The sequence below is a fragment of the Dreissena polymorpha genome, chromosome 1 (assembly GCF_020536995.1).
Source record: "Dreissena polymorpha isolate Duluth1 chromosome 1, UMN_Dpol_1.0, whole genome shotgun sequence".
NCBI lineage: Eukaryota > Metazoa > Mollusca > Bivalvia > Myida > Dreissenidae > Dreissena > Dreissena polymorpha.
Genome location: NC_068355.1, coordinates 6541818 through 6559224, shown reverse-complemented (window position 1 = coordinate 6559224; position 17407 = coordinate 6541818). Strand labels below are relative to the sequence as shown.

The 17407-nt window shown below is 35.5% G+C and overlaps 2 protein-coding genes across 2 annotated transcripts; both read right to left on the bottom strand.

Annotated features, from left to right (window-relative positions):
- Positions 1–10130: 10130 nt before the first annotated feature.
- LOC127869532 (uncharacterized) lies at positions 10131–13159 on the bottom strand. The gene is made up of 3 exons (XM_052412183.1): positions 12021–13159; positions 11392–11643; positions 10131–11062 (listed from the first exon to the last, which is right to left on the bottom strand). Exons 1-3 carry the CDS (start codon positions 12887–12889, stop codon positions 10618–10620), a joined length of 1566 nt encoding a protein of 521 aa, XP_052268143.1. The 5' UTR covers positions 12890–13159; the 3' UTR covers positions 10131–10617.
- A 2-nt stretch (positions 13160–13161) lies between these two features.
- Positions 13162–16268, bottom strand: LOC127869543 (uncharacterized). The gene is made up of 3 exons (XM_052412191.1): positions 15137–16268; positions 14508–14759; positions 13162–14178 (listed from the first exon to the last, which is right to left on the bottom strand). The coding sequence occupies exons 1-3, from the start codon at positions 16003–16005 to the stop codon at positions 13734–13736; spliced, it is 1566 nt and encodes a 521-aa protein (XP_052268151.1). The 5' UTR covers positions 16006–16268; the 3' UTR covers positions 13162–13733.
- Between the last annotated feature and the right edge of the window lie 1139 nt (positions 16269–17407).

Genomic DNA, 17407 nt, shown 5'->3' with positions numbered 1-17407 from the left:
TCTTGATTTATTATCAAAATGATTTTTGTGCTTATGTAATCTTATGTAATTAACTTTTTATATGAAGCAGCTTGTTTGTTGTTTTCTTTGGATTAATCATTCATTATTTTTGTTAAACTGTTTAAGGAGTGCATGTTAATCATTAGTAAGACGTGCATGTTGGTGTACTAGAGGAATACTAGAGGAATACATGGGATATTCTCAAAATCTTACACATGTTGTTTTTAATATAATTAAATAGGATCAATTGATGAATTAATTCAGTTTGAGTCAACTTGGGCTGGGTTGTAGAACTATAGTTATTTGTTGTTTTTAATCCAATTAAATAGGGTACTATGTAACTGTCAAAGAAAATATGCATTCATATGCATATAAGCCAAGTTTTGGATGTCACTGATATTTTCAATTTTACTAGTACCTAATTAAGACTAATTAAAACAGAATTGGACTTTCCTTGCAAAGTATTTATTATTAATAATAAAATAAGCTAATGTAATCAAAACATATTGATATTTTAATAATTTAACTCAATGATATTAATAATATTTAAATTTGCCCCAAAAAACTAGGGCAGGTAGATAGGAAGGATTTTTTTTTTTGAAAACCAACAGTGTTGTCAGTGTAAAATATTTGTAAACCTTCTTCAATTTCAGTTTCACATTTTATGACCTGCAACACATTCTATGCTACTTAATTTTACTATGGTAAGTCATTAAAGTGTTATTTATTTTTCAACTATATAATGTGCTAATCTCATATAATGAATTACTACCCCATTTAAAGATGACACCTAATCTAAATTCATTAATACACTAGTTATAATTGTTTTATTGTAACATACTATTCCACTAAAAAATGACCATCATAAAACATCAATGCTGTGCTTTTACTAAAATTTTCATTGATCTCAATTATTTAAAGAAAAAAATCTTTCAAGCACTTATAAAAAAATATATAATTAGGGTGTCAAAATTTAACAAACTGAACAAGTCAATTTGAACTTCTCTTGCAATGCAAATGGAGCCACTTGAAATACCAAATTGTTCCCATACTAGTCGGCAATATAGTTATGACATTGTGTCTATTCATAACATGCATCAGATGCACCTTCTGAAACTTTTTAAGCGGTTTTGAAAACGCTATTTCATTGCAAACTTTCGTCAATAAAGGATACATGTTGTTATACAACCGAAAGTGAAAGTACAGTTTAAAAAAATGAATAAAGAGCGAAATTGTTGAAAACTTACGAAAATTTTAATTGATACTAACATAAGACCGTAAGACTGAACAAAACTATACTTAACTTTTAAATCATAACATGAAAGTTTACTTATAAAGCAAATTTTTCATTCATCCGCGGACTTCTTTGTGTCGTAGTCATAAATGCCTCCAAATGGAGGTGCGTGATGCGTCTAAGTATAGAGGTGACAATAACGTAGTGACGTCACCATTTATGTATAGAATGACGGGGGACCAGTTAAGACGGAAGCTAGCCTCATTCGGTACCCCTCGCAGATTATCATAATCGGATATCCGATGTTTGACGGAAAGGGCCGAGAATGTGCGATTGAAGCTAGCCTAAGCGTTTTGCATGACGTGACGTCACAATGTTTTTGCTGCGACGTGTTTTTTCCCATATTAAATATTTAAACACAAAATACTGGAAAACTATATATTTAAGAAACATTTCAATGAATGTTGTAAATGTGACAGGATAAATAGAATATTATCGGCTCACCCGATAACTTCCTCCGACTTGCCAGATAACCATTCTCCATCCACGTCAACAACCTATTATTCTCCATTTATTGTTTTTGTTTAACACTTGAACTGTAAAGTTTATGCATAATAAAATTATGTTCTGTTGTGATATATTTCAGGGCTCTATATGCAATGACTGTCTGGTCATGAACTGTTGTGGTCCGTGTGCAGTGTGCCAGATGAGAAGAGAATTGGACGCTATGGGCATATGAGTCGCGTTCTGAGAAAAGTGGGCATAATGTATGTGCGTATAGTGTCGTCCCAGATAAGCCTTTGCAGTCCGCACAGGCTTATCGGGGACGACACTTTCAGCTTTTATGGTATTTTTAGTTTCAAGGAAGCCTCACCTTACCGAAAACTGCACAGGCTAATCTGGGACGACACTTTACGCGGGACGATTGAACTTTACCGGTACGCAACACTTAACATCAAACAGCGTACCCTAACCTTAACCCTTAACACCTAACACATAACAACTAACGCAACACCTTATAATCCTTTTTATCCTATATATTTCCTTAGTATCGGGGGCTACCGCCCCCAAACCCCCGCTTTGTCGATAGTGCGTACCGGTAAAGTTCAATCTAGCCCTTTACGCACATGCATTAAGCCCAGTTTTCTCAGAACAATGCTCATATGTCCAATCACGTCCGTTGTCTGGATGAATTGAACATATACACGAGTGTGGCAACATCATTAATATTTTGTGCGAGGTGGTGGCGGGAAATGTTCATGTTGCATATGTAACCCCATAGAACATTATGCAATTATAACACATCTTAGATCATTTAATTTATTATTGCAAAATGCAAACAATCGTCGAAAAAAACATTAACATAACAGAGAAGGTATTTACACATTTAGTTAAGACTAAACAAAACTGAAACTCGGGACACACATGAAGACTTTGGAATTTTCGTGAGCAATAGAAATTGGATCATTTATGATATACACTGCACATGTATTATTTCGAATACTATAAAATTTATAGTGATATATGTATGTATACGCTGTAAAATATAAATTCAAAAGTGTGTAATTATCTCAAAGTTTAGGTACACGAATGTGCGTATGCAAAGCAAATCATATTAATTATTATTTGCATCCATTTTATGAAAAAAGTTAACTCAATGTTAAACATTTAGCACGCTTTCCGTTGAACATTTCTATAACAATCTTTGAACACAGATGTATCGTTATTATGTGAGTCGCGTTTTGTGAAAACTGGTCATAATGCATGTGCGTAAAGTGTCGACCCAGATAAGCCTGTGCAGGGACGACACTTTCCGCATAAACTTGATTTTCGGTAAGGAGGAACTTCCTTGAAACTAAAAATACCATAAAAGCGGAAAGTGTCGTCTCTGATTAGCCTGTGCGGACTGCACAGGCTAATCTGGGACGACACTTTACGCACATGCATTAAGACCAGTTTTCTCAGAACGGGGCTCATGTTATGCTTAAGGATGAACTTCGTTATCGCATCGTATTGTATCAACAATTGTTCTATACATCGCAAGCTAATCAGGTTATATTTAAACATACGTTCAAGTTTGTTTACATACTTGTCAACAAAATATGTCATCTTTTAACTCAAACTTGCTAAACAGAATTCTGTATTGTGTTTTGGATTGAAATCTTACTTCAGCAGGAAGATTAAATTTGTGATATTGAATTCATATTTTACACGCCCAATGCGCAAGAATGCGATCACAACAACTAACGTTTGTAAAAGGTCTACGTATTTCATGAAGGATTTTAAACCGAAGATTTATTTTGCATTTCTTTGCTTAAACCTTGACCTGTTTTGGGCGAAATGAATACAACTAAATTTACAACTAGACTAATGACCAGTCATGTTACTGCCGCAGGGTGAGAAAATTGTGCGTTGTTGTTGTTGTTTTTGTTTTTTATCGAGTGCACCGGGATTGTATCCCATATGGCCATCGCCCCCAGAAAGACGTGTTAGTTGGTTACGGGGGATAGTGCAAGATACAGGAGATACCCCGTTCCAGAGGTGACCCTGGGTCTTTTAGTGCCCGGTGTATAGCACCTAGTACACTGCACCTCGGTTTTACGTCTCATGCGAAAGACGAGTTAGTAGGTTAGGTGCAGAGGGGGATCGAACCAGCGATCTCTGGATTGTGAAGCCAGTGTGTTACCACTAGACAACGGATCCGCTACTAAATTGTGCGTCCACAACCTAACCAATTTTATCCCCTAAACCTATTACATGCATGACTGGTTCGCGGCATTGGTCACGTGACAAGCTTTATAGGTGGTTAGGTTGTTAGCTGAACTGTAGTAACTGGTTGGAAATAATCAACCCATTTATGCCTAGCGGACTCTCCCTTTCTTCTAAAGTGGATCAATTTATTTCCAAAATTAGGGATGTTTTGTATATTTATTTCTATATTAAGAATATTTATTGCAGAAATTCCTTTAAGCAAACAGCACAGACCCTGATGAGATGCCGTCTCATCTGAGTCTTCGCTGTTTGTCAATGCCTTTTCTCTAGACGCTAGGCATAAATAGGTAAATAGTAAAATAGATATATATTGATTTCGTATGATGAGATTTTGTAAAGAAATAAAGATTTGTTAATTTCCTCTATGACATTACGAGATACCCGACAGGGTTTTTAGTTTCAAGTATGGTCACATTTTATTTAAAAGTTTTGCGACCGAAATAAATTATGAAAAGGTTCTCTCTAAATAGTTATCATTATTGGTTTTTAGTAAAGACCGTTTTCAGATCCTTTTAATAACGATATAAAAAAAACACTGGCTTGTGGTGCTTTCAAATGGACTTTTTCACGTTTTGGTAAATTGACAAAAGTAAACAAAGTTATTTCAGAATCGCAAATTTTCGTCGTATTTATGATATTTATGGGGAAACAGTAATTAAACAATAACACACGGCAGAGCTGGGCCGGGCGTCTATAATCGGCCCGCTGCCGACATAACGGCCCTCAGAATGTGTGCGCGTGACGTTGAACTGGAAAAAATGGCGTCCACATCCAGTCTTAGCCATAAAAAGTAAAACATCTAGGTTATTGTTCTACTCACCGAAGTTGTGTAATATCCATGTTTATTTTCGTAAAGTCTAATTTGCTTCCATGACGAGTTAAAATTTTGGACACATTTCTTCATCGCCATCCACCTTTTCCATTTTAAAGCACTGGATGTAAGCAGGCAATACTTTGTGGATAGACATTCTTTGATCGACTGACAAAGGAACGACTTATTCATCAAAGAAATTACCCTTTTAATTCAACATCGATTTCTTTCGAACAGTTTAAGAACAATTCACTTACACTTTTCTTAAATTTAATCAATTATTGAACAAAACATCGCGTTATTCGACATTTTAACGAAATCGAAAATGCAGTCTCACCAGTTTCATTCCAGTTTTATATCCCAACACTGTTATTCACATTCATAAAAGTATAATAAGCCATCGTAAACACGCACACACACTAATTGTTCAATGCTTAAACAATATTTAACGGTTGAATAAAAACACTCTAAGTCCGATTTGTTGTTGTCCTTAAATCCAAAGCGTCTAGCTAGTTTCGTCATTTAAATTACGTCACATGAGATACGTCATAAATGCGTAATCAATTCAATGAAAATATAAGTACGGAAAGCTGGTTCTTCATAAATTTAATGAAGGGCCAAAATAGTATGATTTTATGACTCAAAACCTGTGCCCATCTATAATTTAGTATAAAAGAAAGATATATATTATAGACGTTAATACACGGATGAGCCGGACCGGGCAGTGACAATCGGCCCCAGGTCGCAAACGGCCCTCGTTTGCTCCCTGCGGGCCGATTATCACTGCCCGGCCCAGCTCAGCCGTGTAGTATCCTCTAAACATTTACCATGCTCTAAAATATCCATAATATGCATCTGTTGACGACTTAAAAACCTGAACATTATAATGCGTTACAACGTGAACTGAGTGAATAATTTGGAGAGTTCTGTTGGTGTCGTTATATTTTGTGACACTACGAGGATTGCTTATATTAAGTATACAATAATCACTCATTCCATGAGCACGGACGGCCGATTGGTGTAAGCGTTAGACTTTAACTCCAGGGCTCAGTGGTTCGAGCCCAGTTGAGAGTTCCTTGTTTTTCTATCTTTAATTTGATTCTTGTTTGTTTTTTATCTGAAGCTTTTAAAATCCGATGTTCACATTTATCAATATAAAGCATTTAATGACAAACTTCATTAAATGCCAAAATCTGTGAAACGGTTCCTTTAAAATGTTTTCAAACGAAGTTGTTTAACTGTGTATTGATTATATTATTATCTTGTTAGTTTTATAATTGATAACTTATCAATATATTGTGCTGTACAGTATGTACTCATTGGCGTTTAGCACCCATTTATGCCTAGCATCTAGAAAAAAAGGCATTGGCAAAGAGCGTAGACCCAGATGAGACGCCGCATGATGCGGCGTCTCATCAGGTTCTGCTCTGTTTGCTTAAAGGAATTTCTGTAAGAAATATTATAAATATAGAAAAAAGGATACTTGACATCCCTAATTATGCCCCCCTTCGAAGAAGAGGGGGTATATTGTTTTGCACATGTCGGTGCGTCCGTCGGTAGGTCGGTCCGTCGGTCCGTCCACCAGATGATTTCCGGATGATAACCCAAGAACGCTTTGGCCTAGGATCATGAAACTTTATAGGTCATTGATCATGACTGGCAGATGACCCCTATTGATTTTCAGGTCACTATGTCAAAGGTCAAGGTCACAGTGATTTGAAATAGTATAATGGTTTCCGGATAAAAAACTTTAACCTTGGTTTAAGTTTCGGTCCGTCCACCAGATGATTTCCGGATGATAACTCAAGAACGCTTTGGCCTAGGATCATGAAACTTCATAGGTACATTGATCATGACTCGCAGATGACCCCTATTAATTTTCAGGTCACTAGATCAAACGTCAAGGTCACAGTGACTCGAAACAGTAAAATGGTTTCTGGATGATAACTGAATAATGCTCACGCCTAGGATCATGGAACTTTATAGGAACATTGATATCGACTGGCAGATGACCCCTATTGATTTTCAGGTCACTAGGTCAAAGGTCAAGGTGACAGTGACTTGAAATAGTAAAATGGTTTCCGGATGATAACCCAATAATGCTTACGCCTAGGATTATGAAACTTTATAGGTACATTGATCATGACTGGCAGGTGACCCCTATTGATTTTCAGGTCACTAGGTCAAAGGTCAAGGTCACAGTGACATAAAACGTATTCACACAATGGCTGCCACTACAACTGACAGCCCATATGGGGGGCATGCATTTTTTACAAACAGCCCTTGTTGTGGAAATAAATTGATCCAATTGAGAAGGATGTGAGAGTCCCCTAGGCATAAATGGGTTAATGTATTTTGAAATAAACGCTTACGTCTATGACGTTTCCAATAAAAATAAAACAAAATGCATCATGCAACGCTTCGGTTTGCTCCAAAGAGTACAGTACATACTGTTAAAGGTTTTCCCACTCGTCTTTGAGGGTCTGTTGAAGGCGATTGAGTGTATGGTAAAGAGTTTCTATAATCGTTCACGGAGACCATTTCAGATTTAAACGTTAATTCGAGAACAATAAGGGCTTTTCGTCATTAACTGAGATTGCTTAAGATACTTCACACGCTTCTGTTTTAGAGAAGATGGTCTTTTTGACAGTTCGACTGGAACCCGAACCCTGTTGGAAGTAAATCTCATGTTCAGCAAATATATGGGATCATCATTCTTCAGAAATGGTTTTAAATTCTGGTACATGTAATGCGATTAATTGAATTTTACACATCATGGAGTCATAATTATTTTAAGCACAGGAGAGAATCCCGTATTTATTTATATATGTTTTTATAGAAACAATGAGTGCAACTTCATTTGCCGTAAAATACACCATCTTTACTGTAAACCATGCAAGTCGAACACTTTTTAAGGAATCAACTGCACACCGCTAGTTTTCGACAGCTAATAAAATGATTTATCAGGAAAAATTAACACCAGTACCGTTGATCCAGCAGTATTTCGAATCCGAAGTTTAAGTGGATATAGGATCGAGTCCCAGTTTGCATAGCCCGCTCAAAAGCGGTGAACGCAGCTTCAATCAGATTTATGTTTTTTATTTGTCCTCTATTGAATATGCAACTGGTCTTTTGCCTAAAATACAAGACTAGCTGATAACAACGCGAATTTCTCTTCTTATAATGGATCTGGATTTTTATTTGTTTCATGTAGTCATTGCAGTCATTTTATTTATGCTGCATTTTTCTTTTAAAATTTGGAACATAATAAACAAGTGAAAACTTCTTGTGCTTTGAGGCATGTACTTTTTGTTAAAAATGTTTGCTGTAAATTCTGTGTTTATTTTCTTCCAAGTGAACATGAGTCAAGTGTGGAATCAGGAGATGATCTCAATACTCATCATGTTAATTAGGGCAATATGTTCTCATTCTCAGTACATTCACTGTACAATCAAGAAGAGAATGTTCGAAAAGGCTACGGCCATCACCGTTATGAACATGATAAGTCATGTAGTGTGAACATTTAGTATGAGTAAATGGTTTTGACAAATTTGTTTAAGTACAAGTATACATATATTATAGTATGTATAGTATATATGCTTTTGTATTAAGTTTAACATTACGACGAACTATTCTGATCCGTTTGTTGTTCAAAGGTCGCTAACAAAAGTTTGTAAGGCATGTGTGGTCATCATTCCCAATTGTTTGCTGCATTTAACCCATTTATGCCTAGCGTCTAGAAAAAAGGCCTTGGCGAACAGCGCAGACCCAGATGAGACGCCGCATGATGCGGCGTCTCATCTCGGTCTGCGCTGTTTGCTTAAAGGAATTTCTGTAAGAAATATTCTAAATATAGAAATAAATACACTAGACATCCCTAATTTTCGAAATAAATTAATCCAATTTAGAAGGATGGGAGAGTCCACTAGGCATTAAGGGGTTAAGGGGAACATAACATTAACATAGCATCACTATGGTTGAACTTTCCCAAATGTCTTGATGACCTTCGCCTTCACTGCTTGTTATTTTACATCTTAATATCTTGATTCATCACTAACTTGATACTAGTGAATTAATTTCCATCACTATCTCATTTAGCACCTTTAGTTCTTTACATATCAATTTAATGACAATATGATAATCGATGACTGACATCGAACGTAATTATAATTTTGTTATACGTATGCAAGTGATCGGAATATAAACAAGAGGTGTGTTTGTAAGAAACACAATCCCCCCTTCTGTGCTGCTTTGAAGCCCTATATTTGACATTTGACCTTGAAGGATAACCTTGACATTGACATTTCACCACTCAAAATGTGTAGCTCCATGATATACACATGCATGCCAAATATCAAATTGAAATCTGAAGCGACATAGAAATTATGAGCATTTTTCGAAACCTAAACGCAAAACCTTAACGCAAAGTGTGATGGAAAGACAGGCATACAGACGGACGGACGGTCCGATCACTATATGCCCTCCTTCAGTGGCATAAAAAAAACAGAAAATTCATAATAATAGTACATTGTACTAAGTTTGAAAATAAGAAAATATAAAAGCAGTAAATGTAAGTACTTCAATTACAGTTTGCATGCCATATTTGTATTATTCACAGAGACTCGTTGATAACGTATTCACTGTTCAAATGCTATGCTGTGTAAGGCATCTTAAATCGTGTTTGTCGGATTTTAAGCCATGTATGTCTAGTGGACTCTCCCATCCTTCAAAATTGCATCAATTTATATCCAAAATTAGGGATGTCTAGTATACTCATTTTTATATTTAGAATAATTCTTAGAGAAATTCCTGTAAGCAAACAGCGCAGACCCTGATGAGACGCCGCATCATGCGGCATCTCATCTGGGTCTACGCTGTTTGCCAAGGTCTTTTTTCTAGACGCTAGGCATAAATGGGTTAAAGATGATTTGAACACTGCAACTTTAAAGCCTTCGCACTGATACACGAACTATTTATTTATATATTATAACTTACATACGCTACGTTTTTTTGTATCATATTCAGTTTTGGAGCAAAAACGATTATATCGAAACGACGCGTTATAAAGAGAAAAATGCACGAAAATGAAACGCCTTTAAAATTAACCTACATGTAAAAATTATATTTAACAACGTTGAAATAATGGACACATGTACTTTTAGAGTGAGAACGAGTGATACGCGATCGTGAAATCATTTACGTTGAAAATAGTGAAGTCATATATAGAGGATATTTGTTGGTTTCGGTAGCATATCGAATTTAATTCACGAGTGATCATAGAAATTTATATTTTCACGAGTGGCGTAGCCACGAGTGAAAATATTTTTTTCTATGATCACGAGTGAATTAAATTCGATATGCTACCGAAACCAACAAATTTTCTTTTTATTTTATGCTTATTTTTGTAGTTTTGTTAATTTTCCGAATTTGCCTCATTAAGTTTCCCCGTGGGGTGCCTCAATTTTTAGAACGCACACAGAACTTACTACACAAGAAAATAGTTCACATCTGTAAAAAGTGTATTACTATTAAAATCAATGTTTTATTCAACATATATCTTTTTCATACTTTATACATTCAATATTATTACAAACAATAGTTTAATTTAAATTATTATGAAATTAATAGTATTGCATATACTGGCGTAGTAATTTGTGTATTCAACTGATCTCAAAGTTACGAAAGTGCTCGCCATGTTGAACAACACTTTTACGACTTGCTGGATTAATAACACATAACTGGATTAAACTAGGAACGCAAACATATTTCAACAGTGTTTTTGTGCTTAATGGTTTCGATATCAATCACTGTCACTCTCTGCAATAAGACGGATTCGCTTGTAGTGTCGCTGTACAGGGGAATCTGCGGTTACCGCCGGTGTACGGGATGGAGATTGCCTCTGGTGATTGACTACGTTCTGTGTCTGGGAAAGGCCCATGTAAGATTCAGAGTTGTGAAAATTAAATGTTACATTGCCCTGGAAATGTGAGTTGACAAAAAATCCTCGGGCCATCGGAAAATCACTTGATGCAGGTGTGGCTGACGCAGTGGCAGTGGCTGTGCGGTTGTGCTTTTCAACTGACTGGTTTGAATGAGAAAGTATTTTTGAAATATTTTTTGACTGTTCCTTGTTCAAACTGCTGTAATTATTTAAGCTGTTAATATTTCTGTGCCCTGAAATCTGTATTATTTGATGAGCAGGAACATTCTCGTCATTCAGCTTCTGAATCAAGTGCTTTCTTGCACTGAAAAAAGTTTATATCTATGGTAAAAATAAAATCAATATTCAACGGTACACATGACATATTACATAAGATATAAGTTGTAATTGTTTTGTGTGCTCTTGAAACACTTCAATAAATACATGGTGGTCTTTCAAGTACTGGATGTAATGGAACCGGAAAGTAGAGGAATAGTACTAGTCGAGTACCGGAGATTTTTTGAATTAAAATTTTGAGTGTTGTAGCATGTAAATTGGACAAACAACACCTATTTAATAAATGGGAGGTAAGTGATTTTTATTATATATTTTAGTCTTGTTATGAAAGTAGTGTATATAATATGGGGTTTTGACCTGTATGGGGTGATTCTTGGCTCTTGAATACCAGCATCTGTTTTCATCTCGGTCATTATGCTGTATAGCTTGTTTATTCCCATGGCAGACTTCCTGAACCAGCATTGCTGTGTCTTGTTGCCAGGAGTTAAGAAGAAGGGGCTGTCTTCTGTCATCATGTCAACAGGGCGTTTGTTGGCATATAGCTTGTAGAGATGCACCGGATCTCTGTCAGGTTGTTCGGGAACTGCATATGCCCGTGGCTTGACTTTCCTATGAATAGTTAAAATGTGTGTTGCATTAAATGTTTTGTTTAAATTAAATACTATTCCACCAAAAGTGAAGTCTACTGTATATTAATAATACAAATAAGAATTATATTGTAAAAAAAGGTCTATAAATTCACTTGTGATAATAGAAAATAAATATTTTCAATTGTGGCTTCGCCACTCGTAAAAATAATAATTTCTATGATCACTCGTGAAATAAAATCGATATTCTACCTTAACCAACAAATATCCTCCATGTTTGTATTATTTTTACTAAAGAAAAATTCCATTTAAATATTTTATAAACAGTACCAGTTTTTATATAAATAAAAAATTATCAATTCAGATTTGTGTACAAATATATTAAAGTAGGAAAATCACCTTATATCCCTAGGATTTTCACCAGTACGGGTTTTTGTCTGACGCTCAGTGTCGAAGGTGATGAATTCTTCACCAGTTTCAAAATCGATTCCAAGGCTGACTTCACCCCAGCATAGGGTGTGAATTTCCTTGCCGGTTCTCATCCCAAAATGGGTTGTACATATAAGCCACAGTGAGTGTAATAGAGCTCTTGGGCTTGATTCTCCCAGAGTTTTAGCTGCGTACATAGCTTCAATATGTTCATTTGTTAATGCCTGGGCTTGATGCGGTTTATTTCCATAACCTTCTTTTTTCAGAGCTTTTTGTTTACTTTTTAATACTTCCCTCACTTTGGCAAATTCAGGGTCATTTATCAAAGAGTGCTTGTAGTTCATGTGCCTTAAATGCCTGTCGATTGAGCTTAAAAATGCCCTCAAAGATGTGGGTTCATACTCTGATCCATCTTTTTTAGTCACACCCAACAAAAACTCGCAGACCAGAGGGTTCAATTCATGAGGAGGTATAGTTTCAATATTTCTTGCCTCATTTTTGTGACTTTTTAGGAAAGTTTTGAAAAGTCTGATGTCATTGTCGGTTTTCTTTTTTGTATTTAAATTTTCGTTTTCAAGCAGAAAGCTATCCACACTTACAGATCTGAAATTCCTTGTTGGTGTTGATGTTGGGTTTTGTTCTTTTTCTTCCTGTGTTGATGCTGTTACCAGTGGATGTGGGGCTGATGTTGCTGCTCCTGCTGTTGGTGCTGCTGATGTTATTTCTTGTGATTTTGAAGCGCTGTCATCATCTTGTTCATTCATTTCATTAAAAAAGTCATCAAAGTCAAAGATACTTGAGAAAAGAAGATTTATTTCATTGTTTTCCAATTCATCCATTGTTGTTAAAGAGTTAAGCAGCAGACGAAATAATTATGTTTAAGGGAGGTAAATGTGTGTTTCAGGTTCAAGTAGACTAGTCTCCCTTGAATGAAAATTGCAATTGAGGCTCACCATGGGGTTATTGGGGAAGTAGTTCCAGTATCTAACTGAAACAGTGAAAAATAACGATATTTTTCACTGTTATGTTTCACTGTTTGAAACAGTGAAATACCACTTTTATTTCACTGATATTTCTCTATAAACCACCGGAAAGCATAAAATAAATAGAGGATATTTGTTGGTTTCGGTAGCATATCGAATTTAATTCACGAGTGATCATAGAAATTTATATTTTCACGAGTGGCGTAGCCACGAGTGAAAATATTTTTTTCTATGATCACGAGTGAATTAAATTCGATATGCTACCGAAACCAACAAATTTTCTTTTTATTTTATGCTTATTTTTGTAGTTTTGTTAATTTTCCGAATTTGCCTCATTAAGTTTCCCCGTGGGGTGCCTCAATTTTTAGAACGCACACAGAACTTACTACACAAGAAAATAGTTCACATCTGTAAAAAGTGTATTACTATTAAAATCAATGTTTTATTCAACATATATCTTTTTCATACTTTATACATTCAATATTATTACAAACAATAGTTTAATTTAAATTATTATGAAATTAATAGTATTGCATATACTGGCGTAGTAATTTGTGTATTCAACTGATCTCAAAGTTACGAAAGTGCTCGCCATGTTGAACAACACTTTTACGACTTGCTGGATTAATAACACATAACTGGATTAAACTAGGAACGCAAACATATTTCAACAGTGTTTTTGTGCTTAATGGTTTCGATATCAATCACTGTCACTCTCTGCAATAAGACGGATTCGCTTGTAGTGTCGCTGTACAGGGGAATCTGCGGTTACCGCCGGTGTACGGGATGGAGATTGCCTCTGGTGATTGACTACGTTCTGTGTCTGGGAAAGGCCCATGTAAGATTCAGAGTTGTGAAAATTAAATGTTACATTGCCCTGGAAATGTGAGTTGACAAAAAATCCTCGGGCCATCGGAAAATCACTTGATGCAGGTGTGGCTGACGCAGTGGCAGTGGCTGTGCGGTTGTGCTTTTCAACTGACTGGTTTGAATGAGAAAGTATTTTTGAAATATTTTTTGACTGTTCCTTGTTCAAACTGCTGTAATTATTTAAGCTGTTAATATTTCTGTGCCCTGAAATCTGTATTATTTGATGAGCAGGAACATTCTCGTCATTCAGCTTCTGAATCAAGTGCTTTCTTGCACTGAAAAAAGTTTATATCTATGGTAAAAATAAAATCAATATTCAACGGTACACATGACATATTACATAAGATATAAGTTGTAATTGTTTTGTGTGCTCTTGAAACACTTCAATAAATACATGGTGGTCTTTCAAGTACTGGATGTAATGGAACCGGAAAGTAGAGGAATAGTACTAGTCGAGTACCGGAGATTTTTTGAATTAAAATTTTGAGTGTTGTAGCATGTAAATTGGACAAACAACACCTATTTAATAAATGGGAGGTAAGTGATTTTTATTATATATTTTAGTCTTGTTATGAAAGTAGTGTATATAATATGGGGTTTTGACCTGTATGGGGTGATTCTTGGCTCTTGAATACCAGCATCTGTTTTCATCTCGGTCATTATGCTGTATAGCTTGTTTATTCCCATGGCAGACTTCCTGAACCAGCATTGCTGTGTCTTGTTGCCAGGAGTTAAGAAGAAGGGGCTGTCTTCTGTCATCATGTCAACAGGGCGTTTGTTGGCATATAGCTTGTAGAGATGCACCGGATCTCTGTCAGGTTGTTCGGGAACTGCATATGCCCGTGGCTTGACTTTCCTATGAATAGTTAAAATGTGTGTTGCATTAAATGTTTTGTTTAAATTAAATACTATTCCACCAAAAGTGAAGTCTACTGTATATTAATAATACAAATAAGAATTATATTGTAAAAAAAGGTCTATAAATTCACTTGTGATAATAGAAAATAAATATTTTCAATTGTGGCTTCGCCACTCGTAAAAATAATAATTTCTATGATCACTCGTGAAATAAAATCGATATTCTACCTTAACCAACAAATATCCTCCATGTTTGTATTATTTTTACTAAAGAAAAATTCCATTTAAATATTTTATAAACAGTACCAGTTTTTATATAAATAAAAAATTATCAATTCAGATTTGTGTACAAATATATTAAAGTAGGAAAATCACCTTATATCCCTAGGATTTTCACCAGTACGGGTTTTTGTCTGACGCTCAGTGTCGAAGGTGATGAATTCTTCACCAGTTTCAAAATCGATTCCAAGGCTGACTTCACCCCAGCATAGGGTGTGAATTTCCTTGCCGGTTCTCATCCCAAAATGGGTTGTACATATAAGCCACAGTGAGTGTAATAGAGCTCTTGGGCTTGATTCTCCCAGAGTTTTAGCTGCGTACATAGCTTCAATATGTTCATTTGTTAATGCCTGGGCTTGATGCGGTTTATTTCCATAACCTTCTTTTTTCAGAGCTTTTTGTTTACTTTTTAATACTTCCCTCACTTTGGCAAATTCAGGGTCATTTATCAAAGAGTGCTTGTAGTTCATGTGCCTTAAATGCCTGTCGATTGAGCTTAAAAATGCCCTCAAAGATGTGGGTTCATACTCTGATCCATCTTTTTTAGTCACACCCAACAAAAACTCGCAGACCAGAGGGTTCAATTCATGAGGAGGTATAGTTTCAATATTTCTTGCCTCATTTTTGTGACTTTTTAGGAAAGTTTTGAAAAGTCTGATGTCATTGTCGGTTTTCTTTTTTGTATTTAAATTTTCGTTTTCAAGCAGAAAGCTATCCACACTTACAGATCTGAAATTCCTTGTTGGTGTTGATGTTGGGTTTTGTTCTTTTTCTTCCTGTGTTGATGCTGTTACCAGTGGATGTGGGGCTGATGTTGCTGCTCCTGCTGTTGGTGCTGCTGATGTTATTTCTTGTGATTTTGAAGCGCTGTCATCATCTTGTTCATTCATTTCATTAAAAAAGTCATCAAAGTCAAAGATACTTGAGAAAAGAAGATTTATTTCATTGTTTTCCAATTCATCCATTGTTGTTAAAGAGTTAAGCAGCAGACGAAATAATTATGTTTAAGGGAGGTAAATGTGTGTTTCAGGTTCAAGTAGACTAGTCTCCCTTGAATGAAAATTGCAATTGAGGCTCACCATGGGGTTATTGGGGAAGTAGTTCCAGTATCTAACTGAAACAGTGAAAAATAACGATATTTTTCACTGTTATGTTTCACTGTTTGAAACAGTGAAATACCACTTTTATTTCACTGATATTTCTCTATAAACCACCGGAAAGCATAAAATAAAACGCGTTATTTCCGGGAAAAACATTTCTTTATTCTTTTTGACGATGTTGCGAAGCAGCTCGTCTAAGTTATCTTACCATGAAAAAATTCTTCACAATGGCGACCTATGTAAAAGACCGAGCCAGTCCGAGTGAGATAGCTCGATTATTCTATAAGGCATACCTCGCTGATAATCATTGCTAAAGGTATAGGAAGCTTAGCTATAAATAGGACAGCATAATCTGGGAAAACGATTTAATAAACGTTAATTTTAAATCAGTTATATTAATTCCGTTATATGTTTATAGATCAATGAAACAACTATGCATTTTCTGTATTTTATTTGACATTTGACGTGATTCAGTAAATAAATTGCGAATAAAAACGTGTATAATTAACTTTCAACGCGATCACGAGTGTAAAGAAAACGAATTATTTCGAACCTGCCATTTGTAAACGTTGTAGCGACTGTAATAGCCTAATGATATCTGTGAAACTCGCTTTTATGCGTGCTTTCTCATTTTGCATATTTAATAAACTTTTCAAACAGAAATTACAGAGCCGAATCAGTGCACATACTATGTTTGATAATTCATTTGTTTGTTGGATATTGTTTGTTGTTTTAAACACATATTAGGTCATATCGCGGAGATTTAGTTAACATTACCATGTGTTCATGTGCGAACTCACGTATTCAAGTGCTCTTACGACTATGTGCTCTGCCTCATACCTACTTTCGGGAATCATCATGGAACTATTGCCGTACTTAGCGAACAAACATGCCTAAGCATATTGAATTAGAGAAAAAAACATAAGTCAAAAGAGAACAATTTTATGTTCATCCACATGGGCATGTGAAATCACGTCCGTACACATAGTATCATTTACTTAGGAAAGTAAACAACGAAATATAAAGTTCGGTATGATATACATGTGCAATTAAAGAGAATGGTGTAATTAAAGAGCATGTCAAGTTTTGAATCCATATGCTGAAACGTTATGTTATAACCCACAAACGTTTTACTGTAACAGAACGTTTTTTAAGATAAGTGGTACAGAAAATACACGTCGAATATCTTTTTAAATATATTTATTGTTATATTTGATCGAAAATGTAACCCGACCTCCACTTTCGCTGAATGGATCAAGTTTCCCAC